Raw genomic sequence first — 26156 nt, 5'->3', positions numbered from 1 at the left:
AAAAACATTTTTAATAGAAGCTTGATACATCTAACTTGCAATATGTGATTAAAATTCTAGGACAGGCATTGTAGTAACATATGCTAACAACAGGTATAGAAATATAAAAACATTTTTAATAGAAGCTTGATACATCTAACTTGCAATATGTGATTAAAATTCTAGGACAGGAATTTCAATGAATATAATCATCATAAGAAAGGCACTCAGATTACTCAAAATGCATACATATTAAATTAACAATAGATAGCTAGCATAAAGCATTACTTAGAAGTGACCTGTTTGAGGTTAAAGTACACCTCTCAGATCTGCTACAGTCATATGAGCTGGGTCAAAGTTCTCAAGTCGGTTCAGCAACAATTTGTAAAATACTTACTTTAGACAATTATTGTGCAAAGTACAGAGCCCTTGGCAATCATAGTCTAGAACAGGAGTGTGCAAACAAAGAGCATAGGGCCAAGTTCCTAGGGAGTTGGCCAGAGTTCAATAGGGATATGAACTGCATCATCCCCTTTCAGTCTATATTCAATGATTACTTTTAATTTTTATAATACAATGGCAGGGAAAACTGTGTCAAAAAAGCCTTAGAAATATCAATGAAATCTCAAAATAATGTGAGGGTAATATAAAATTATTCAGAAAACTATGTCCTTCTATGTCCAAAGTATGAGTGAAAAAGATCTAAAACCATAATTATTAATACTGTGTGTGTGTATGTGTCTGTAAAAAGCTCTGAGAATACCAATATAATCTGAAAATGACATTATACGATGTCTGCTAAAATTAAGTTAAAGAAAAACACTTTATTATGTGAAAAGAAAGTTTAGTTTATTGATATGTTACAAAAAGACAAACTATTCTGATTAGATTTCTTCTGAATAATTGTTTCATCAAATAATATGCACTGGTATTAGCAGGATTTCCTTCCTTATTCTTCTTTTATTGTCTAAAGTATAAATATTGTGGAATTTTCTCAATTCACCATATTGTAATTCTTCTTTTTAAAAATAATTAATGAAATGTCATCAGCATATTCAATCTTAGTATTGTGATGCATATAAACACAATCATTGTATAAAATACAATAATACACAATTATTGTATTATTGTATAAAATATATATTAGAAGTGGCCATCCTTTTCATGTAGCACACCACATCATATGCTGGAAATGTGCCACATGCCATCTAGGGATGAATCCAGAACTTAACAGAATCAATACGCCCCTCTCCCTACCAATTCGTGCCTGGCACCACTAAACTTTGCTAACTACTTAAAGGAATTTTATGTTGAATGCCTGAAATAAAAAAAATTTAAATTGTTTTATGTTTATAAAATAAATTCAATATAGGTTAACAAATAAATGCTATCCTCACAGGATAGATGTTGTGAGAAGCTCACTAGCACCCCTACCGACCTGTGCTAAATTATATGAAAAGTCAGTAAATATAACCAGATAAATAAGGTTCCCATCATTCCAAAACCCTGATCATAATTTCTGCCAATAAAAGTTGAATTTATCTGTATGTTAGTGCTCTCCAAGCTTTTTTGTGACCAATACAATATGGCTACCAAAAATAATTCAACACCCAATTCAGAATTTTGTAATTATTTGACAAATCACCCTTTTTTATTCCCTAACCTTAAGTTGATAGTAAATGGAATGTTTCACAACTTCTTTTGTTTCAGGCCAAAAACCTTTAACCAAAAGTAAGACAAAGGGAAAATATGCATTGCTAGTCAGATGCTTAACCAAGACTATTCAAAATCAAGTAAGTCAGTCAGCTTTCAAAGGAAATGTCCAAAGCTCACTAATCAAGAATCATTTACATTAATGTTGGACTCAGGAAAGATAAGATTCCTTTCGACTGGAGAAGCACCAATAAATAAAGTCAACAGTGGGTAACTACAGACTGTTCACCCTAACTTCAGGTAAGGAAAAATCATGGAAGCAATGATAAAGAGTTCAATATATGGACATTTAGATAGAAGTGGAATTCTGAAGGATGCATAACACAGTTTTTGTTATGGGAAAAATTTATTTAACTAACTCTGGTTAGCTATATCAATTACTTGTGAGCTGGATGTGGGAAATAATTTCGATGTTTATCTGGATTTTAACAAAGCATTTGACTCAGTCTCTTGTGAGAGTTCACTGTATAAGATGAAACATGGGGAAGATTCTGCGACTGATTGTAGAGTGGCTGCAAGGCAGGAAGCAGAAGGTTGTGATTAATGTTTACTCTTCAGACTGGCGTAACAATAGAAGTGGAGTCCCCCAAGGATCAGTTCTGGGACTGCTGTTTCTAATTTTCATTTATGAAAATTATTTTATTTATGAATATATGCCCTCTATCCTTCACTGATGTCATAAATGACAACAATGAAGGAATGGAAGGGCATGATGTCAAAATTTGTTAATTGGTAGGTTGGGGAAGTGGTTAATGATAAGCATCAACCAATGTTGGACTGAATGCCTTGGACTTCAAAGGATGGTCAGAAATGTGGCAGCTATGTTTTAATTGTCATTTGGTTTTTAGGAGTATTAGCAACCAAGGCCATATTGCTCCGGGGATATGCGGTGGTCATTCCTTGACCTTTCCACATCCTCCGTATTTGGTGGTCACGGGCTTGAACTCCGGTCTAATCAAGAAGCGTGTGCTACATGCTGCCACTCCTGCCCACCTTGCTATGGAGGTGCCCTATGTTTTAATGCAGCAAAATGTAAGGTCTTACATAAGTAAGACCTTACATTTTGTCAGCTCCAAAATAACTTATGGGGTTGCTATATGTAACTGCTTATATAGTTGGAGTTGAATTAAAAATACCGGTAGAAGAAGAGAAAGGGATTTGGGAGTTATGATATGGGTGGACAAATTTTTCTAAGCAACGCAGAAAGCTGATAATGAAGGCCAATGGTGTCCAATAGATGATTTATTGAACATTTGCTTGTAGAGGTCCATAATCCCACTATATAAGGCAACTATAAACCAGCACTCAGAATACTGTGTCCAATTATGGAGACTACATGAAAGACATCAAAGATTCTTGAAAGGGTCAAAAGATGTGTTACAAACCTAATCGGCTAGATCTGCAAAAGCATACCCTTAAGAGGTAATAAGCTGGAGTCCTGACCCAAAACCAAATATGTTGGCTCTTTTCCCTGCCAACAAACCTTCAAAGTCCACAATTAATGTTAACTGGATTACAACTTGATGATGATCCCTTCTGTAACAAAATCTCTGTCACATGGCTAATTTTAGCCTCATTTCATTTGGCATTAGAAGAATGTAAAATAGGTACGAAATCCTGTATTTCTCATTCTTCCCTAAACTCGTGCCATTTATCTAAACATTGGCCAATAAATGTGCTAAGGTTGTTCAATATTAGCATACTGCAAATGGATTAGGTTTCCAGGTCCCGATGGCATTTTTTCAGTTATTCTGAAATTTGCTCATACCCAGACAATTCCTAAAATTGGTGACAACTCACTTACATTCAATTATTGCTGCAATGCATTTACTTCAATTCTTTCCACAGTAATGAATAAATCCATCAGCCAACAAATCATCAAATCTTACACTACTATCTTGAAACCACACAGTTATAAAAACCAGAAAAAAAAAAAAAAAAAAAAAAACTGTATTTGAGTTTAAAAAAATTAAATAACCTTAACCATTAACTATATCATTCTCTTCAGCCACCAAAAACTCACTGTTACACATACCACAAACTGACATTTTATGATATTCAGCTATGATATCCATTTTTATAATACTACATGTAATCTTGGGAGCACAAGTAGCATATTTTTAAAGATCTCTTTGAAATATTAAATTTTAAATCTCTAGCTTATACAACTCAAAAGCAATTCAAAGCTCATAAAATTCAGAAGATAGAGAAGGATAATAAAAATCGTGCAAATGACTTATAACCAAAATTTTACTTTAAACAGCTATTGTTATAACACACAAATATGATATTAGCTAAATCAGATTTATTTTCTCTATATTTTTCTAGGAATTGAAATCATAACTGATGTTGTTTAGAGAATAATAACAAAGTTTAACAGTTACATTAAAAACAGCTGGCCACACTCCTGATTAGATTACTGTAGAACTTCACAGTGTGAATATAATTCTATTTGTATGTTATATGCTTTCATAATGAACTGGGAAAAGTTTAAAATTCTACTAGCAGCTCAAGATGTTTCTCTCTTCTTTCATTATGCAGTTAATAATGAAAAAGCACTAACAGTTATTTAGACAAATAACACAAGTGACAGTTGGAATATCAGATGCAGAGTAATTAAGTAAAACAATTAGCACAAACATGGGAGCAAACAATTAGGATATTGTTAAAAGACGAAACTGTTAAAGAAAATTATTAGGAAATTGCTTAATATGATTGGGCAATTATCCATGGAATTTCTGAATTTGAAGTGAGTAATCTGAAGTTTTAACTTTCCTGCTTGAACACCAGGAAGCTAAGTTTTCTTGTTGTTATTAAGAAAATTTCCTATTCTGCCAGTTGCCTCATCACTTACTGCTAACTCATGAGAGTAAATTAAGTTTTCCCCAGATTCTTTGGTGATCAAGGTAAACCAGTTAGCAAGTTTAATGTAAAAAGATATTGATGTCAAATGGAGAGGGAAAAAAATATATATAAAATAACACACACAGGGTGTCCTAAGTAAGGAAACTATTTTGAATAACTGCTGATTTAAACATGTATAAGTTATTTGAAAAATAGTTTATAATTATTTTTATTATTCTTGTTTTAGAATGAATAATCTGAAAACAGGAAAGGTACCGTGAACTTTAAAATAAATAAGTTTCTGAAACTTTAAAGTGGCATGCAAAATAAGAAAATGCTGCAGAACTTGCATGCCAATTCAAGTTGTTTTGGACATAAACCACACACACAATAAATACTATAAAGAAAATTTTGAAGAATTCCTTCACAACTGTCCTTAATGCCACACTGCTCCAATTTGTACAGCAGTCTTTTTTGATAGTGTTGCACATAAAAAACTGCTGTACAAATTTGAGCAGCTTAACATTAAAGACCAGTTACTGCTATGGATAAAGGGATGGTTGAATGGGAGAAGACAGAGAGAGTAGTTATCAATTGATACTGCTCTTCGTGGACTTATGTTATTAGTGGAGTCCTCCAGGGTTCAGTGCTAGGCATATTGTTGTTCACTGTATTTATTAATGATACTGATGAAGGTATATCTGGCTTAATGTCTAAATTTGGAGATAATACAGACTGACAGGGTAGTTAACAACAATAATGACAGTATGCTACTACAACAAGATCTAAAAAAAATTAGGCAATTAGGCTGAGAAATGGCAGTTGAAGCTTCACATTGACAAATGCAAGGTACTGCACATGTGTAGCAGTAATCCCAGATTAACTGTGTGATATCACTACCAACTATGTGATACTACATTCAGAGTACTGGAGAATGAAAAAGTCCTGTGGGTGCAGTCAGATACGAATTTCTCCGAGCAATGCAGACAGGTTGCTAGGCAAGCTCACATGGGGTTTTGTCAATGATATACAGGAACTTTGATAGCAGAGTTCCCATTGTACAAGGCAATGGTTAGGAAACATCTTGAGTACTCTGGAGACCTCATTTTAGAAAGGATGTAGTTCTGTTGGAAAGGGTGCAGAGAAGACAAGATTGATGAAGGGTTGTTGTTGTTGTTTTGGTTTTTAGGAGCATTAGCAACTAAGGTCATATTGCTCCGGGATATGCGGTGGTCATTCCCTGACCTTTCCGCATCTTCCGTATTTGGTGGTGACGGGCTCGAACCCCGGTCTAATCAAGAAGCATGTGATATGCACTACTGCTCCTTCCCACCTGGCTACGGAGGCGACATTGATGAAGGGAATGGAAGGCTTCAGTTCTGCAAATTGTAGCATCTGGAGGCTAAGCATCTGCGAGGAGATCTGATTGAGGTGTGATAAGGCTTTGAATGGATTGAGCAAGCTCATGGCATTCTTTCTCTAGCTCAGACTACACACATGAGGGGGCATAAATTCAAATTGAGGAAGGATGATTGCAGAATAGATGTGCAGAAGTTTGCCTTTAGCCACCGGGTGGTTGATTACTAGAACAAACTTCCATCTGTTGTTATGGAAGTGGATAGCTTGAAGAAATTCAAGTAAAAACTAGACAAACAATTGGAGGGGATGGATGGATGAAAAGAGAAGTTTTTTTTTTTTTTTTTTTTGGCTGATGCTGTATAAGCTTGCTTTTTGCATCATTTTCCACTACAGATACTAATAATAAGTCTGATGAAGTGTGAACAGCCTTGTACAACCTACCAAAACCTAGTATGCCTTGTATCTGAAAGATATGCCAATTTAGAACTTGTAAGAGAGGATATGGAGAGAAGTCTGAAAAAAAAATGTCAAAGAGAGTCTAGAACTTAAAATACCTAAAACAAGCTTAAAAAGAATCATAAAGGAACTTAAATACAAAGCTTATCATTCCATTGCTACAAAGTTTAAATAAGCCAATCCAGATAGATTAGAATTTTCTGAATGGTTTTTGGGCTTGAGTGTTACAAACCCAGATATCACTGGTGTTGTGGACTGACGAAACCATATTTAAACTAAATGGAACTGTTAATCACCATAACTGTGTTTATTACTATCTTAACAACTGCCATTTATTATTTAACAAGGATTTAAATGCTCCTGGCTTGACAGTCTGGGATGGAATTTGGACAGAAGGTGTTCTCAGCTCTTTTTTCCCTTGAGGTAACTGTGACAGGAGAAAGCAACCCAAGACTGCTAAAAGACAAAATGATTCCATTAATGCAGATCAAAATCATTTTTAGCATTCTTATACAACATGGAGCACCACTCACCATGCAAAAATTGTCCACAAATTCTTAGATGAAAAGTTTCCAGTACAATAAACTGGATGGTGGGTTCCACTGAATGGCCACTGTGCTCTCTGAATTTAACACCCCATGATTACCTTTCGTGGGGATTCTTAATGGATAAATTATTTAGTAATACATACAGGTCTCTGCTGTGCTTTGCAGTATCAATAGTTAGAGAATTTGAGAACATTTCTGAGGAATTTTGCCTCGCTGTTTGTCTTTATGTGCCTAAAAGACAATTTTGTAAAGACCAAAATAGTAGCCATATTTAACAGATGTACTTTTTTTTTTTCTTTTTAAGTTTATGTATGCCCTTTCTATTGTGCCAGCATTAATTAAAATATATATTTAAAATAGTGCTATTATTTACAGCCAATGAGTTCCTTTACTTATGGATCTCCCTGAATATAGCAAAAATTTCCTTTATGGGGACTAAATATTAGTCCCCTAGTTATTAACAAAAAGAGATATTCTTATAAGGCAAAATTTCAATCTTGCAAATTGCAAAGTCTCTGAAAACAAGACATCTGTTTGGCAATGTGATTTGGGTCTTTGGGGATTTTTGGTGTCAAATAAATTGTATTGGTATTAGTAGTGGCAAATGATACAAGAAAGCAAGCTTATAGCACATCAGTTAAAAAAAAAAAACTACCCACCATTATTCCTTCAATTTGGGGTATTGGTCATAATCCCCCAGTTTATGTAGCTTATCAGGTATAATGTCTGCAAAGTGTGCATTCATAAGCTGACTTGCATGTCTGCAGGCTGGAACACCTGGAATAACTCATGAAGAAAAGTCCTTGAGTCACGAATGGCAGACATGTTTGGGGGGAAAAAAATCCATATTTTCAGCTATCATTTTTTGGCAACAGTTGTAAACAGTGTAACTATTGCCTCAGTTTCAAAAAGAATAATGATAAAAATTAGCAAAATATGGTCAGATGTTCCTGGCAAATAAAAACTAGAGCAGAGTACAAGAAAGCAATGATATAAAAAATTAAGTGCTGTAAATGCACTGCACTTCCCATTATGTTACTGATATTCATCACTTAATTCACGTTGCAGTTGACAATGATATCAAGTGAGACTAAAAAATTTTTCATTAAGTCAGAAGCCATTTGCGTAAACAGTACAGTAAATATATAGATAATTTTATGAAAGTTTAGATTAAAATATGATCAAACTATCAAATTAGGATCTTATATAAGAACACAACCAATCTTACATTATAAAAAAAAATATGGTCTGGTACAGTGGTGGGATTCAGCCAGTTCGCACCGGTTCGGCAGAACCGATACCTAATTTTTTGTTGAGTTCGGCGAACCAGTTGTTGAACTACCTAGAAAAAAATTTAATAGGATTTTGCTCCGATGGTGCCAGCGTTATGCTTTGGAGAAAATCTGGAGTGAGCACTAGGATTGCAAAAGAGTTTCCAAACATAATAATAAGGCACTGTTTAAATCATCGCCTCCATCTTGTTTTAGATGATTCCATAAAGGAAATAAAGCAAGTAAATCATTTTAAAATATTTATTGATAAGATATATACTACTTTTCATCAATCCAATAAGAACCAAATTGAACTTTCTAAAATATCCGAACAACTTGGAATTGAAATTATAAAGATTGGTAGAGTTTTGGGACCAAGATGGGCTGCCTGTAGTTTAAGGTCAACCCTAGCTGTGTAGTGCGCTTATCCAGCGCTACATCACTATTTTTATTAAAAAAAAAAAAAAGTACTCAGGTATGACTGCCCGTCTTGAAAATATATATTTTATAACTGATTTGGCATTGATGATTTATATTTTAAACAAAATTTCTCTTCTTTCAAATGCACTGCAAGCAAGAAATATAGACATAATAAAGGCTGAAAAACTCGTGATAAGATCTATTAAAGCATTTCAAATGCTTGGAAAGGAAAAGGGTCCAAACGAAAAAAAAGTTGATGAATTAATTACTCAGAAACCTTCAAAAAATATAAAATTTGTAGAAAATCATCGATTTGTCGGGCTTCCTCGGGGAAGACTTTTAGAAAACATCGTAACAAATTTGAAAAAAAGACTAATGGATTGTGAACATTTAAAAGCAAGTTGTAGCCAATTTCAAGATAGGAATAAATTACAATTTCTCAATTTTTTGTAGCCAGATTACTGGAATATTGAAGAAGTACTAGTTCCATGGAAAGCAGCTGAAGAACAATTGCTCATATTTAATGACATTTTTAATTACCAAATTGATATTAATGATTATCGAGATTTCGTGGAAAACGTTTTAAAAAAATTTCCAGAATTATGCAATTCCTGAAAGTGTTCAAAGAGCTAAAAATATTGTCGGAAAAATTACTGTAAGTTCAGCAGAAGCGGAAAGGGGTTTTTCAAAGATGAACATAATATGTTCAGAGAAGAGAAGTCGCCTAACTGTTTCTAATACATCAAACACAATGACTATTAGTCTAATCGGCCTACCTCTAAAGGAATGGGATCCTACTCCTAAAGTGAAAAGATGGTTAAGGATAAATCACTCAGCCGATAAGGCTCGGATAAAAGCGAAGAAAATTGCAAGTGAGGACGCCAATCAAGAAGCAATATGGAAATATCTTAAATAACAGTTTTATTGTTTTTTGTCAGGCATTATTTAATATTTTTTCATTAATATTTTAAAACTGTTTCTTATAACATAATCTAGTTTTGCGGACCTCTTTTGTTGTTCTTATTTAAGTATTAACTGCATGAAATAATAAACTACCTTTCGTTATACAGTTTTTTTATACTTAGAACGGTCATTAGGGCAACGAACCAGTTGTTAAATTATTTGAATCCCAGTACTGGTCTGGTAGAAGCAAATTGTTGAGAGATTCCGAGGAACCCACTGGTAAAAAATATAACTGACCTCCAAGAAATTATTCAATTCTTCAGTCAAATAAAACTTTAAACCCTACTATTACACCGTAGAGCCTTGTTTTTAATACATAATGGGTGCAAAGAACGTAAAGCTTACCTGCTAAAAGTATTATTTTTAATTAACATGTTTTAATCAAAATTCTTTTAATATAACTATTTTGTTTTTATTTAAACTCAATTTCACAATTTGTATAAAATATCAAGAAGCTCAATAAATAAAATCACACCTGCATGTGATTTTATTTATTGAGCTTCTTGAGGTAGAGGATATTATAAAAGATGTAGAGGATATTATTTCTGTAAAAAAAAAAATAAAAAAAAAAAAGTAATGATGAGGCTGATTTTTTTAGCAAAATATTTTATATATTTTTTCAAACATTTCTCTTTTTTTTAAATCTGGTTTCATTTTTAATGATAATTTTACTCTAATGCTGAACAACTGATTCAAAATAAGAAGAAATTAATATTTAAAAGTATTTATGTACAGTTTTCATTTTACAAAACTTCATGAAAAAACTCACTCCACAGTATATTGAAATAGAAACAGTTATTAAAAACTAACTATAGGGGGGCCACATTGTATGGGCAACTCACTCATGAAAGGGTTAAATGTGACAAAAAAGTTTTTTATATATACATATTTATAAAAGTATACTACAGCATACACAATCAGAAACTCCTAAAAATTCAGTTAATGTCTTTTATTTTTTTAACACATAGTATTAGTATTGGCAAATGATGCAAGAAAGCAAGCTTATAGAGCATCAGCCAAAAAAAAAAAAAAAATTGCTACTTCATCTCCAATAATTTGTCTAGTTCTTTGAATTTATTCAAACTACTCACTTCCACAACAACAGATCGAAATTTGTTCCAACGATCCACCACCTGTTGCAGGCAAACTCCCCCACCACATTTATCCTGCGACCATCCATCTTCAGTTTGAATTTATATCCCCTTGTGTGTAGGCTGAGCAAGAGATAGAATGCCATCAGCACTGAGCTAGCTTAATCCATTCAAAATATATATCACATATATATGTATAGTCCAACGTTGTAAATCCTTATTAAAGTTGATACGTTAGCATCTTTATCGTGTTTACTGATGAGGTCAAGTTTTTGTTCAGAAAGAACAACCCTTTCCCATTTGAACTGCACACAGACAAATTAAAACAAAGCATGCACAGAGACATAAAACAATCGAAGAATGTTGAAATCAACATACGGTTTCTTTACTATATGTAAGCAAATCACACCTGTAATACATTCCTTTCTGTTATCTGACCTAGACTTTCTTTTAGAACATTATCAACATGTTCAGTCCAATGGACCATCTGGCAACTAGCCTACAAAGACCACTTTAAAGTTGTATGTTTTAGTTATCCATATAGTGCAAGGAAGCCACAGATTTTTGCTGCACTAGCCAAAAATAAATAAAGAAAGAAAGAAAATAAACAATCTATGTTTCCCTCCTCAGGTAGCTATCCAGCTGATTTTTGAATTTACCCAAGGTTGTAGTAAGCCTCAACTACCCAGGGAGACAGCGCCAGATTAAGGCATGGGCTAACAGGGCAATCGCCCCAGACGCCATTCTTATATGGGTGCCAGAAGCTGATTATAGCTCGGGATCGCCACCCTTAACACAGATTTCTAGGATATGCAAAGGGATGCCAAAATAATCTTTCTGCCCCGGGGAGAGGGAATACCCTAGTCCAGCGCTGCATGGAGATAACTTATTCCAGTAATTCACTGGCTAAAAGAAAACATAATGCAATCCAGTATAAATCACTTTCCCCATAATTTGAATTTATGGCTCCTAGTTCTGGAATCACTTATAATAGTGAAAACTTTGCCTCCAATCATTTTATTATCCTCTCACAGAGCATCGACTCCAATCAAGTCTATAAATCATTTTTTTTTTTTTTTTAATCAAAGTCAAAATAGTTCTAGACATGATATTCAATTATCAAACTAGCTGGTAAGCTACTTCTCTTTCATTGAGGGAATAAACATTCGGTTTGGTCTATGGGGGGGGGGATTAACAAAAAATGAAACCATTATAAACCGGTTCCAAATTCTGTGTGAGTAACATAATTTACACACAACAGTATTCACTGGACTTTTGAATAAAATTTAGCTATATGTAAAAGCACTTAAATCTTATTATACATACTGCTGATTAAATAAATTTTTCACAGGCATATTTTCAGAATTTTTGCTTGGAAAAATTTCAAAGTGATCAAAATGCAAAAGAAACCCCTAAAATAAAATGTGATTATACATAAACTTTTTTTTACACGTGGCTATCCAAATGCAAGGGCAATTTATAAAGAACAAAAATCATAAAATTAAAAACTCAAATGCACTTCTGTACATGAAACTTTATTTCATAAATTTACCCCTAATTTTTGTATATAAATCCACTGTTAGGATTACAAATATTACTCCTTTATTTAGAAAATAAGCATGATTCTATTTCAAAGCAGGTATTGGAAGGACAAAAATGTACCACAGTTATGACATAAAAAAAGCAACAGTGTAGTGTTATTTTTTAAACTATTCCTTTATACCATTATAATTTTTTTCTGATATAAAAATATGTGAAAGCGTGCACTATTAATTCTCACGTTATTGAACAGAATATTAACTTACCTTAGTTCTTTCGCTCAAGTCATACTGTCCCATAAGGCCATTGTTTTTCATTTTATTGCACCTTCCAATAATACTATCCAAAGTCTGAATTAAAAAGCCAATATTTCGGCATTTGGGTTCTTTGCCATCAACCCACATTGTGTGATCCCCCCTGATTGCTTGTGAAGATCCCCTATCACTGACTAGTTTACCTTCTCGGAACATCCCTTGCCTATATAAAGAATCAACCTCGTTGAAAATTGCTTCGCCCCATTGCTGTCCAAGGAAGTTATCAACAACACATATTCCATACCTATTCATGTCGTGAAGAACATGAGAACACACTGTTTGCAACCACTGTGGCGTTGGTTGATGGATCCGACCCTCTGTAGTTACTCTGTCAGATTCAATTTGTCCATTGTTTTGTTTATTGTTAACAGCTGATAAAACCAATCTATGCAAAAAGGGATTATTCTCTAAAGGACTTACACCACTCACAATATCATTAAATTCATCTTGAACAGTCTGTGCGGTTAAATCGAATGATGGGCTTTCTGTTCTACTGGCATCCGACATATTCACTCCACATGCACCACCAAAATTATATGGACCCAACATGTTATTGATATAACTATTATTACCGCTCACCTGTGATGACAAGAGACCAATATCTGGTAGTGTCCCAACGCTTCCAATCGAACTTGTAACTCGCATTTCACTTAAGCCGTTTCTAATTTGAAGTACTGGACTTTGTTCACCTTGTAAATGGTTCTGACGCCCTTGAGTCGTGCTAATGGAGTCAAACGTGCTATCACACCACAACGATGACAGAGATGACAGTCCATGACTTACAGGAATACATGTTGTACTTGTTTGTGGAAATAACGACGGTTGGCCAATAACAGAAGTAATAGGACTAGTGTTTTGTTGGGAATTTTCTGTTATTGCACACCCGGATGGCAATACTTGCGTTGCGCTTTGCACAGCTGCACTTTTAGTACATGTCTTTTTATGAAATTTCCAATGATGTATTTGATGTTCTTTGCAGCAATAGTATACACTATGACACTGACTACATCTCCTTAAATTCTCAACTGCACCACACCACTGACACCAGCAAGGAACGCTGGATAGGTCACGTCCGCCCTGAGACATAGTTCAATCACTAGATCAGAATAACAGTACGCACTAAATGTCCTTTAGTATATCTCTAGCACGTACTATGAAATCTGAAAATCAAAGACAAAGCGCCCTCTTAGAATTAAAAACACATCATAACAATAATATATAAAAAATAGCTATTAATACAAAAAATAATAATAATAAAAAAAAAAAAAAAAACCCGTAGTTTCAAATACATGTAAAAGCATTATTCACAGAAAAGGTCTTCATTAATCAAAATCAAAATAGTTCTAGATATTCGATTATGAAACTAGCTGGTTAGCTACTTCTTTTTCATAGAGGGAATAAACATTCAGTTTGGTTACGCAGGAGAACTGGAATCAGCTAAAATGTTACGATGCGTTAAGAATTGGTGGTCGTACGAATGTTACACTTTTTCCTAAAAAGGAAATAATATGTTACTTAAATTGGAGTATTCGTGAGCTTCAAAATAAAGGAAAGGAAAGAGGAAAAAGAAAGATAGTCTTTCTTGTGAGCTCTACCAGATCTACTGTCAAAACATGCGATCATTAGAGTTTCGCTTTCCTGGAGCGTTTGATGAATCTAGTTTATGTACGCTACGCTACCAAAAGTATTCAGGAAACCTTTCTAATGTAGTGAATGGTGCTAATGAGATGTATACGAAGCAATAGCTGGTTTAAAATTCCTAGTCGACTTGCTTTTTTGATGGACGAAAAAACTCCAGTTTACTGGGGAGGTGGACCTTGCATATAAGCAGTTGGGTTGTGGAGAGACGCTTATGGTATTTCAGAGGGAGTTAATCGTTAGATCTGACATTAGAAATTTTTCATTATTTGCTATAGGCACATGTTTGAAGTTGCATAGTCAATCGTAGCCGATGTAATGAAAATATGGAAGAAGGAGAGCAATGCGAGTCTGAGCCAAAAAAAAAAAAAAAAAAAACTGACAGATAGAAATTGCGTTCCGTGAAGAATTTCGAGTGGGCACCGAGTGGAACAAATTAAGTTGAAACTCCATGTATGTGTTTATAAATGCATCCATGACCGATAATGAGCTGTGCAGCATGGGTTTTCATGGCAGAGCTCTGGCACACATGCACCACATCACACCAAACAACACTAGACGCATTTGCAGTGATGCCAAAACCGAAAAGGTCAGACTATTGAACAGTAGAAACAGGGCCTATGTAGAAATGAGTCACATCGTGCAATTGTCATTTCAGAATGTACACGAGGAGAATTCTGGAAAAAATACAGCAATATATTGTGCCCACAATGAAGTTCACTGAGGTGAGGTGGGGTTGTGGTTTGAGGATGCTTCTCGTGGTCCAAACTCTGACCACTGGTGGTAGAAAACAATTAGTGCCGAATAGTATACTGATATCTTTTGCAAATCTGTGGTACTCAAACTCTAGTAGTTCTACGGAGATGGGGCTATCCATATCCTGGCATGATAATGCTCTGTCGCATAGAGTGAGCAGTGCAACAACTCTCCTGATTTCCCCTCCTTTGAATGAACCAGAATGCCAAATAAGGGCATGGATAATATGCTCTTCATCTACAAATGAACTGGCAACTACATTGGAAGAATAAACACATATTCCTGCTGTTTTCTACATGGAACTGGTCCAAAGTGTAAAATGATGGACCGCTGAGTGCTGTCTGGTTTGTTATACGATTTTACTGGCGCGTCAGCAGCAATTGTTATTATGGGCCAAGACAAGATAAAAAAAAAAGGTTCTGGTAACTTTAAAGGAGATTATCTGGTCAAAAGGATAAGTATATGTTTAAAAGGCGGTATATATGTTAAAAATGTATGCTTTATTTTATATATATGTATATAAATTAAAGTCAGATGGCTAAAAGTGATAAAATGCATTGAGGATTATAAAATGAATGAGGATTATATCTCACCGATAGGGGCTCACATCTGGTATGTATGGACTTGGCACACTCAACGTCCTGAGCTGTATATCATCATTCTTCTCTCTCTCTCTCTCTCTCTCTCTCTCTCTCTCTCTCTCTCTCTCAGGATAACTCAGAAATTTTTTTTTGGCTGTTGCAGCAAAAGCCTCAGGCTTCCTTGCACAACATGGCTAATAATAATAAAGCCTCTAAGACGCTCAAAGAATCAGAATATAAAATGAACCGTTGGTACTAGCAATTACGAATGTGATCCAAGGCTAACTCTACCCTGTTCAGCGCTTATACGTTGCTTCAACGTATAAGCGTTGGACAGGAGATGTTCGATTTGCTCCAGTGAAAATAAGGATAGCCTGATTACGGACAGAGTCCAGCCATCGAAGTACACTCTTTCTGACCAATGCGTATACTTTGGACTCGTAGTCTAGTCTAGATCGTACGAATACACGGTAAATGCTTAGTTGGGTGCATCGCTCCGCATCCCAAGATATAGAGGAGAGAGCACGAAGAATATTCAGACAATGCACTTTGTACGGAGTTGTTGAATGTGTTCCAGAAAACTTTTATCAAATATGAGTCATAAGAATTTAGTGTCTTGCACTACTGGAATAGCGTTTTGTCCGAGCCTCAATTCAGAGTCAGGATGAATATTTCGCTTAAGACAAAAATGTACGCAAACGGTCTGCTGAAGCAAGAACATGAATCCATTAGGAAGTGTCCAGGAATTAAGGCGATCAATGGCTTATCGCAGTTGTCGTTCAACAATTCTCATGTCGCATGACTGAGAGAATATGTTCAAGTCTTCACCATAGAGGGTGCTGCTTACAGTAGGAGGAAGTTATGTTGTGATGGCATTTACTTTCATGGCAAAAAGCATGACACATAGTGCTGATCCTTCTGGTTCTCCTTCCTCTTGGCAAAGTAGACGAGAAAGTGTGATAATCTCACTCTCGGAAAACAACTTGGAAAGGCCGATTGGCTAAAAAGTTTTTAATAAACGTCGGTCTTTAGCATTAGCATTAGTAGAGGCATATGATGCAAGAAAGCAAGCTTATTCAGCATCAGCCAAAAAAAAAAAAAAAAAAAACACACCACTCCCATTTCACCCCTCCGTTCGCTCGAAATACCTGTCCAGTTGAGCCTTAAATTTGTTTAGGCTAGCTTCAACAACAAGTGATGGAAGTCAGTTCCACCAACCAACCACCCGCTGGCCAAAGGCAAATTTCCGCACATCTATCCGACATCCGTCCTTCCTCAATTTGAATTTATTAATTTGTCTTAGAGGGAGATGCCCTCTAAGACCGACGCTATACAGATCTTTTAAGATGCCAAATTTCCAAGTTGTGTCATACGCTTTCTCAATATCAGTTTCTGTATGATTGGCTTTGTATTTTAAATTTTGATATGGATTTGCTATTGATTGGATTTCTAAATTGTTTGGGGCTTTCGGCTGCGGTTTCTGTCTTGTTACCTTTGCTTTCCCCCTCCCTGTTGATTTAATTTTTGTGTTGGGTTTTCGCTCTACGGTTTTGTCATGCTACCGGCATGTGTTTTGGTTTGATTTTATGTTTATTATAGGTTATGTAATTGGCCTCATGTGGAGGATGTGTATTTTTTCTGCCTCTAATGATAGCTTTATATTTATTTTCTTATTTATTTATTTCATTTTATTTTCTTATTTATTTATTTCATTTTATTTTCTTAATGTCATTATTCAAACATACATATATATCTGATAATTAAAATAAATATGATATTTAAAATAAAAAACATCAGCCAGTAGTACGGCAAAAATGCAGAGCGAAACGAAACGCAAAATAATATAAAATAAACAAACAGGGAAGGGAAAGTAGAAATAATAAGACAAAAAAGGTAGTCGATAATCCCCTGTATAATTTAGTCATTAAACCCAATTAATAAAAACGATGTAAATTTAAAATAATGTCAATTATATATAATTTAGCGGTACCCCCCCTCGAAGGTACCAGTTCCAAAAGACGTGAAATATCATCAAAAAGGGGTTAAAGAAACTACAAAAACTAAAATATCAAAATGATAGACTGACCATTATGCCCCATATCGACAGAGGACCACGAGGCCAATAATGGTCATGGAATCGCTGCATTTCAATCGCCATAAAATCATCGCAAAGGCGGAAATATCGAAGAACCAAACCACCCTTCCATTCTCCGATAGATCAACCAATGCAGAGCATTTGCATGGCGGTGGTCCTTATGCAGATATAATTAGGCTTCATGTGGAGGATGTACATTTGCTGCCTCTAATGATAGCTTCATATTCATATTTATTTATTTTTATTACTTTTGCCTAACTTTTACATCACATTATATATATATATATATATATATACACACATATATAATAAAAGAATAATATTAATATAAGTAATCATAACCCCAGGGGCTGACATCTGGTGAATATGGGCTTGGCACACCCAGGGTCCTGAGCTGGATATCATCATTCTTCTTTTTCTTGGTGATTCCCTTTTGACTCTCTCTCTCTATCTCCCAGGTTAACTCAGGAATTTTTTTTGGCTGGTGCAGCATAAGCCTCGGGCTTCCTTGCACCATATAGCTAGTAATAATAATAATAATAATAATAATAATAGAGTTTGGAGAGTGCGAAAATGAAGATAGTGTTGATTATGGACCAGGGACACTGCATTAGCAAAACATACCCTACAGCCATAATGTGTATACATATATCTATTATGAAGAAAGTGAAAGTTTTGTTTAATCATATTGAATCTACGGTATACACCAGAAGTGAATTCTACGAAATGGACAAGGCGTGTAGTGATATATGGTAGGATATCAGGTAAGAGACAAAACAGGAACACATAGTTGGTAAGAAATTAAAATAAGAAATGAAAAGGCGACCAGAAAGGTTACATTGCAGTGTTTTTCCTAATTTCAGTGTCTTCGTCAGAGGCCATTCACCGAAATTATGAGAAAGACGGCAATGCTCACACACACATATATATTAGATAGTATGAATCAGAGCTGTAATACTCAATATGTTCTATGTTGATAATAATATTAGTAAATTAATAACAGGAGTTTACCTCAATATAGTACGTAGAACACTTCAACACTTCCGTATGATACCCTCCAGAAATTAAAACGGAAAAATCGACAACTTACCGGTACATTAAAGTAAAATATAAATAATTAAATAATCAATTTAACACAATTCAAATCAATTTAAAACAATTAAAATTCAAATTAACGCAATTAAAAGAATAACGAAATTATTCAAAATATTTTGAATATTTTCGTTAGATATTTTCAAAAATATTAAAAATAACGAAAATAGGAAGGAAAATCGTTTTGAATATTTTCGTTAGATTCTTTTAATTGCGTTAATTTGAATTTTAATTGTTTTAAATTGATTTGAATTGTGTTAAATTGATTATTTAATTATTTATATTTTACTTTAATGTACCGGTAAGTTGTCGATTTTTCCGTTTTAATTTCTGGAGGGTATCATACGGAAGTGTTCTACGTACTATATTGAGGTAAACTCCTCTTATTAATTTACTAACACACATATATATATATATATATATATATATATATATATATATACCAAGTGTCTATATATATATATGTATATATATATACACACACTTGGTGGTTATAAGGTGGTTATAACCGGACACTAGGGTCTCCCTGTTCGGGGGACCCTAGTGTCAGGGCGGTTGGCATTGGCAAGGTCGGTGGGTGTGTCATTTGGGGTTTGGGGTGTGGGGGCAATTTGTGGAAGAGATTTGTTCAAGTTTCTGCCACCAGGGGAAAAACGGTGCTGCACATATGTAAAAGTTGTCATTTACTTCAAGACATGCTGCTTACACAAATGACATCCTGTTAGATAATAGCAAAAAGGCCAACGCCATCGTCAATAACCATTATGGCTCTTACAAAAAAGGAACGTGCTCTTTTAGTAAAGCTGTTCTGCCAGAATAATAACGCTAATACAGCACTACGTGAATATCAGAAACTTAAAGGTTTGCGTAAAGGACCTCTGTGTCAGTGGCACTTTGAAAACTAATAAAGAAATTTGAAGTGAACGACTGCAGAGTTAGGTGTAATTCCAGGCAGCGGACAACCACGTATCGAAACGGAGGTAGTGGCGGTTTCAATGGTCAGAATGTGAAACGCTACTAGTCAGTAGTACCAGAGGTGTGTCAAGAGACTTGAACCTTCCTTGGTCTACCATACATAAAGTGCTTCGAATAATTTTACACTGGTTCCCATACTTGTATGGGAACCAGCGTAAAATAGCGCAAGATTCATGCAGTGCAAAAACTAAAGGCCTGTGATCAGCAACAACGAATAGACTTTGCTCTACGATTTCTGTCTCGAATGGTACATGGGCTTGAATGATCTTGTGGTCTGATGGGGCACATTTCACTCTTCATGGGGCTGTAAATTCACAAAACTGCCGAATATTCTTGTCCATCTGCTGTGCATGAAAGACCACTACAAAGTCCATACATTACAGTATGGTGTGGATTCACAGCAGAGTTTATAATCAGTCCATTTTTCTTTGAAGTCTATACCTCATTAAGGTGTATGGTAACTAGTGCATGGTACTGCGCTCGTCTAAGAGATAACATTATTCCCGCTCTGCAAGAGAGGCAATGCTTGGAGACCATAGTGTTTGTGTACGATGGTGCCCCCTCCCCCACATTGGTCGACAAGTGAAGGAACTGCTTCGTTCAACATTCAGAAATGATTGCATCATTTCTAGACTTTCTGCAGTTCTGGCCAGCATGATCAGCAGATCTCAATCCCTGTGATTTCTGGCTATGGGATTGAAAGACAGAGTTTACCATGGTGGCATATAGACGCTTGTCAATTTGAAAGCAAGCATTAAACAACATGTAGCCAACATCCCCGAGATGCTATGCAAAACACAGTCCTCCATTTTCAGAATGTCATCTCAAGCAAAGAACAATATCTGTAGATTTCTAAGTTCTGATATTAAAATCTAATCTTAAGTTAGTTAAGTATTCCATCTCATGTTTACAGTGCGAATTTCTCCTCTGGTGGCATATATTTGAATTAGTTTTTTTTCTTCTGCAGGTCGCTTCCCCATGCCCATTGATTTTCGCAGCGCTGTCTCTAACTGTTTTGACACTGGGGTCTCCTGAATGGGGAAACATTTTATAACCACCCAGTATATAAATAAATTTTGAAAAAAATGAATACAAAAACAGATTAAATATATTGACATTTAAAAATTTCTCCAGTTTGTTTTAAATCCTTAGCAGTTAAATTTTCAATATGTAAACTGTATAATAATAATTTGCAGGATTCACTCTTCCCTCCCTTAAGTTCTAATGTACTCTGTAACACTTCAGATTTCCTAGTTTTTCTCTGGTTTTAGCATATCTCTCTGGATCCTGATATCTTTATTTATCAGAATTTTCATTTTCCTCAGTGTCAGTTCCATCCAGTATAATGCCATCAACTGTACAGGTCGCCTGCCATAGAAAGATTTTCATCAGTTTTACCCACTCATGGAAATTTTGTGTAATATTAAATGAATTATTGGTATACTCTGCTGGCACTGCACTACTTTCTTCAATAATTATCACAACACCTGGCTGAATAAATCCGGCTTTATGAAAACAGTATGATAGTTTGTTCGAAAATTTAATCCCAAGCACTAGCCATTATATGCAGTGCATCAAATAAGTTAATTATTTTTGCTATGTTCTTAGCTTGGGCACTGTCAATTTCTCCAGTTTCTGCAATTGCACTCTTGTACAATGTTATGAAAACCTTTATGATTCCTTTATCCAAAAGTTACACTATGGACGTTGTATTCGCTGGAAGAAATACAAGTTTTATGTTGTTCACTTGCACATAATTTTTTAAACAAAATAAATAATTTATTAATAATTTATTTTTAGAATTTTTTTATTATTATTATTATTTAAAATTTTTTGGCTGTTTTTTTGCACCTAATGGCCAATACTAATACTAAATACACATTGCATGAGATGTGCAGTTATCTAAATTAAGAACATTTTTTTTACTGACACCATAATTCTGTCCCATTCCTTTAGAAAGCCACAAAAATTCGAGACATCATCCATGCATTTGTGTTGCTCTTACCTTCAACTGATAGTTTTGTCCCTCTGAAGACACATGGATGTTACTTTTCCAAATTATAAAAAAAGTTTTTTTTTTTCATTGTGCTTGTCACATTGCATGTAAGAGGTACAGTCGCTCTTTCTTTCTGCTTTTTTTCCAGCTGTCAAATGTTCATTTCTGAATAATAAAGCATGCCCAGGTATTGCTTTAAAATAAATCAGTTTAATCAGTGTTGGAAATCAGTCAGGACTAAATTCTTCCAATAAATTAGGTAAGACATTTTCCACCCATTTTTGTACTGAACCTGTATCTGAGTCTGTATCAAGAAGTTTTTTGTACAGAATATTGTCTCTCCTTCTGCCTGCTTAGCTACCTGTACAGATCTGTAGGCTTAAAATTGTGTACACTAAGTTCATTTGCAAATTCCTTTACCTTTTCACATAAAATATTTCTACTGATAGGAGCATTTTTTAATCTTGCATTTGAGAACTATCTCAGCACTTCTTCCACAAATTTTTTCTTTTCCTGTCCACAGTGTCATTCTTGCTAATTCCTAATTCATGCAATTTCTTATGCTATAAAAAGTTTACACAAAAGAGGCTGTGAAAAGGGTTTTAAATGCAGCTTCTCTCTGACTACACTTAAGTAAGGCATAATCACTTAGAACTGTTATTTTTTCATTCAAATCACATTTCTATTCTAGGAAAAAATAAACCCTGGATAGACCTCAATTGTAAACTAAACTCAAGTCTATTCACAGAACAGACAACGGATAAAGTACTGCACACACGCGCTGTGAGATCACTTGTGGGAAAACTTCAAGTGTTTGGACAGTGTAATTTTAACCCCAGGGATTCACATCTGGTGAGTATAGGCTTGGCACACCCAGGGTCCTGGGCTGGATATCATAATTTTTCTCTTTCTTGGTGATTCCCTTCTACTTCTGACTCTCTCTCTCTCTCTCTCTTAGAAATTTTTTTTTGGCTGGTGCAGCATAAGCCTCAGGCTTCCTTGCACCGTATGGCTAATAATAATACAGATACAAGATGTTCATGTTTTGGGAAAGCATCCCAGATGGATGTTTCTGGTCTAATAGCATGGTCCAGATTGGAGGGGTTCTTTCAGAGGCCGCACTGGATGCTGGAGAAAAGGTCATTTGATTCTAAATACCATGTTAATAGAAAATTAACCTGACTTGTCTGTGCAAAAAACCAGGATTTTGCACAGACAAGTCAGAATGATAGGACAATAATTAGTAGGGATTTTAGGATCCTTTCCTACCTTGACAAAGGCAAAAACGATTGCCACGTGCAAGGCATATGGAAACTGCTTTTCAATAAAGATTCTATTATACAGAAGGAGCAGGTGATCCATAGATTTTGGTGAAAGATGTTCTTACTCTTAGTTACCCTAACACAGCCCATGTATTTACTTGTTTCATGACAACACCCAGCAGTTCTTGAAATCGTCAGCACCTTGCTTTCAGTTCTGCTGCTCATTCCAATAGTTTTCCCACTGCTTGCAGCTATTATTAGTCTGTGCATCCCCCCTTCCCAAGCTAGCAGTTTACTGACCCACCTAACACTGCTCAATAGCATCAGCAAATATATATATATATTTTTATTATTATTATTATTAGCTATATGGTGCAAGGAAGCCTGAGGCTTATGCTTCACCAGCCAAAAAAAAAAAAAAAATCCCGAGTCACCCTAAGAGAGACAAAAGTAGAAGGGAATCACCAAGAAAGTGAAGAATGATGATATCCAGCTCAGATCCCTGGATGTGCCAAGCCCCTATTCACTAGGTGTGAGCCCCTTTTTATGTGTCCCATTCCTGTAAAGCAGTTTCTCCTGTTAACAAGTGCTGACCATGCTGAGAAAAATCCTACTCCAACAAGCCTGCCTTGCACAATCGTGGAAGTTGATAGCCTAAATAAGTTTAAGGCTCAGCTGGACAGGTATTTTGAACGAAGAGAGGGGTGAAGTGGAAGTGGTTATTTTTTATTTATTTATTTATTTTTTTTTTGGCTGATGCTGCATAAGCTTGGTTTCTTGCATCAAATGCCTCTACTAATGCTAATGCAATCTCTCCAGAGTCAAATTGATTGACAAGGCACCCATCGTATACTTCCACCTATCATGTCCAGGCAGAATTGCACTTTCAAATTTAACCCTAACTCGCGACTTTTTTTTTCAACATTAACCTGTACTTGTTAAGTCTGCAGATCTCCTACTCTTAATGTCATTAGTGCCAGCATGTACAGTATCACCTTAAAAGGTGATACTGTACAGGTGATCTGCAGGTGTACTTAAAAGGTGATTTGCTCTACATCAACTTTTACCTCTGGCAGATATACCCTGGCCCTTTTTTGCACAATATATTTCCCAGACAATAGTCACCAACAACTAGCTCCTGCAGGATCAGCACATTCTACTTTGGGGTTGCCAGTTACCTGACGATCGAGTGCAAACTCTAGTGTTGACGTGGGCAGCTGAGCTTGATTGGACCCAATTTAATTCCTTTGAGGGCATCCACCCTGTTCTTCAAACTATCATAAAGGTCCATAATAATGCTGACTGGTACCTAATATCCTCATACTCCTTACATCGAGCACACATAAAGACAGCCCCCTTGCCAATATCATTCCCATTCCTGATAGCTCTGCAAACATCAAACAAGCTGTACATCTTATAAAGCATGTTTCTGAGGAAAACTTCCCCCTCAATTCTCCCCAGAGCCACAAGCACTCCCACTAGCTTTAGCCCTTTGCTTTGCTTCTCTCATCTGAGGCATGATTTTCATTCAAATTCAATATAATTAAAAAGTACAGTTGAACTTGGTTATAACAAGCATCAAAGGACCAAAAAAATTTCCTCGTTATAACCATTACTCTTTATCAGTGAAGAGTTAAATCTACCTCCTATTTTTTAAAATTCTTAATAACTTGATAAAAGATATTCAAAAAACAAAAGAAACAGAGAGAAAAAAATATTAGTATATACAGTCCCTACATATTATTTGCATTAATATGCTTGTATTCTGTTTTTAAATCAATCCAGCCAACATACAAAATCGTTGCATCCAAACTGTTTAGCAAATTTTTCCACTTGAGCCTTCAAGATCAGACCGTCTATTGAAAATCCAGCACTTCGTGTAGTGAACCAATGCAACATCGACATTTGTAACCTCACAGTTTCTAAATTTTTTTTTTTTTTCCCGGTTGTTCTTTTCCAGTGCCGATACGTAAACATGTTTATTCTTCCACAATGTTGATACAGCTGAAGAGTACAAAGAAAACTTTTTACACACGTCAACATTTTTTGCACATTTTTACAATTTTGGCCTTTTTTTGAGAAATTGAGACATTCTTTTGTTAGTAGACATTTTTCTGAAGGAAGGGTTCATTTCTAACTGATTTTACTTTAAAATGACAGTAAAGTGATCTGCATACAAAGTTCTTAGATGTTCTGAATTAAATTTATGGTTTGGTGAATACAAGGCAGTCTGTAAATATGTTAATGCGATAAGCGGAACGCCACTGCACTGTTCTATAGCCTCCTTGTGACCTTGTCCTCCCCAAAAGGACAAGGTCATAAACCGGCCATTAATCCAATTCAGGTGGTCATAAAAGCTAAGTCGCCCTTTTCACTTTTGTCTATTTCAAGAATTGGGTTTTTTCCGACTAGCCAAGCAATTAAGAATGTTCGCATAGTTACCAAAATTTGTATGGTATATCCATGTAGTACGCTCATTATAACAGTGAGCGATTGTATGGGAATACACAAATTAAAATCATTATGGCTCTTTGCACATTACAGCAGTGATCTCATTATTTCAACTGTACTTCACTAAACAAATTTATCTAATGCAGTAATAACACTATGCTCTGGTAGTGATATGAAGTTTATATTATTATTTAGATATAATTAAAATTTGAAATAATTTAATTTTATTAATAAGTGGAGATAGTGTTTAATAGGATCTGGAGAGAACAACACACCAGAATTCACCTCTCTAATATGTCTGAAATACACTTTATAGGTTGTGGCTTACATGATTTTTGAATGAAATCACCTAGTTGCTGTACAAATGGCCATGGATTCCCATAAGGAACTGTTAAAGATCTTGAGATGAGATCCTCAATCCTTATGTCTGATATTTTAAAGGAATTATTCTGGTGGAACAAAAAGTTAATTATTGCAGAAAATGGATAATGCAAGCCAAAAATTCCATTAAAAAAGAAAATAGGAAATTCTTTTCTGAAAACTATTAATTATTCCCAAATCAGGATCAAGGTCCAGGTTATGCTATTCACCTTCTCATGAAAAGGCTTATCGTAAGCCATGCTGGTTGTTGCAGACTAATGATAAGCTATCTACCCTATAAATCTCTATAGAATGTTATCATAACTGGAAACATAATGCAGTGGAGAATGAAAAACCTAGGTAGTAACAATTTCATATGTAGTTCCAAGCAGTAAAGACACCACAGCTCATGAGTCAATGGTATACAGGAATTTTGCTAGCAGGGACAAAAAT

General features: G+C 35.1%; 1 protein-coding gene across 6 annotated transcripts in view; it reads right to left on the bottom strand.

The window, feature by feature from the left end:
• Window positions 1–13602, bottom strand: part of Hph (HIF prolyl hydroxylase) — a 63814-nt gene extending 50212 nt beyond the window's left edge. For all 6 annotated transcript variants that reach the window (XM_090374989.1, XM_090374990.1, XM_090374992.1 and 3 more), the window contains exon 1: window positions 12450–13602. In XM_090374989.1, coding sequence (XP_090231115.1) covers window positions 12450–13583 — 1134 coding nt within the window. In that variant the 5' untranslated portion in view covers window positions 13584–13602. The remainder of the gene's footprint in view (window positions 1–12449) is intronic.
• Window positions 13603–26156: the final 12554 nt, after the last annotated feature.

Source organism: Mastigoproctus giganteus, chromosome 6 (assembly GCF_048544385.1).
Source record: "Mastigoproctus giganteus isolate SK-2022 chromosome 6, ASM4854438v1, whole genome shotgun sequence".
NCBI classification, from domain to species: domain Eukaryota; kingdom Metazoa; phylum Arthropoda; class Arachnida; order Uropygi; family Thelyphonidae; genus Mastigoproctus; species Mastigoproctus giganteus.
This window is presented reverse-complemented; position numbering and strand designations above follow the sequence as displayed.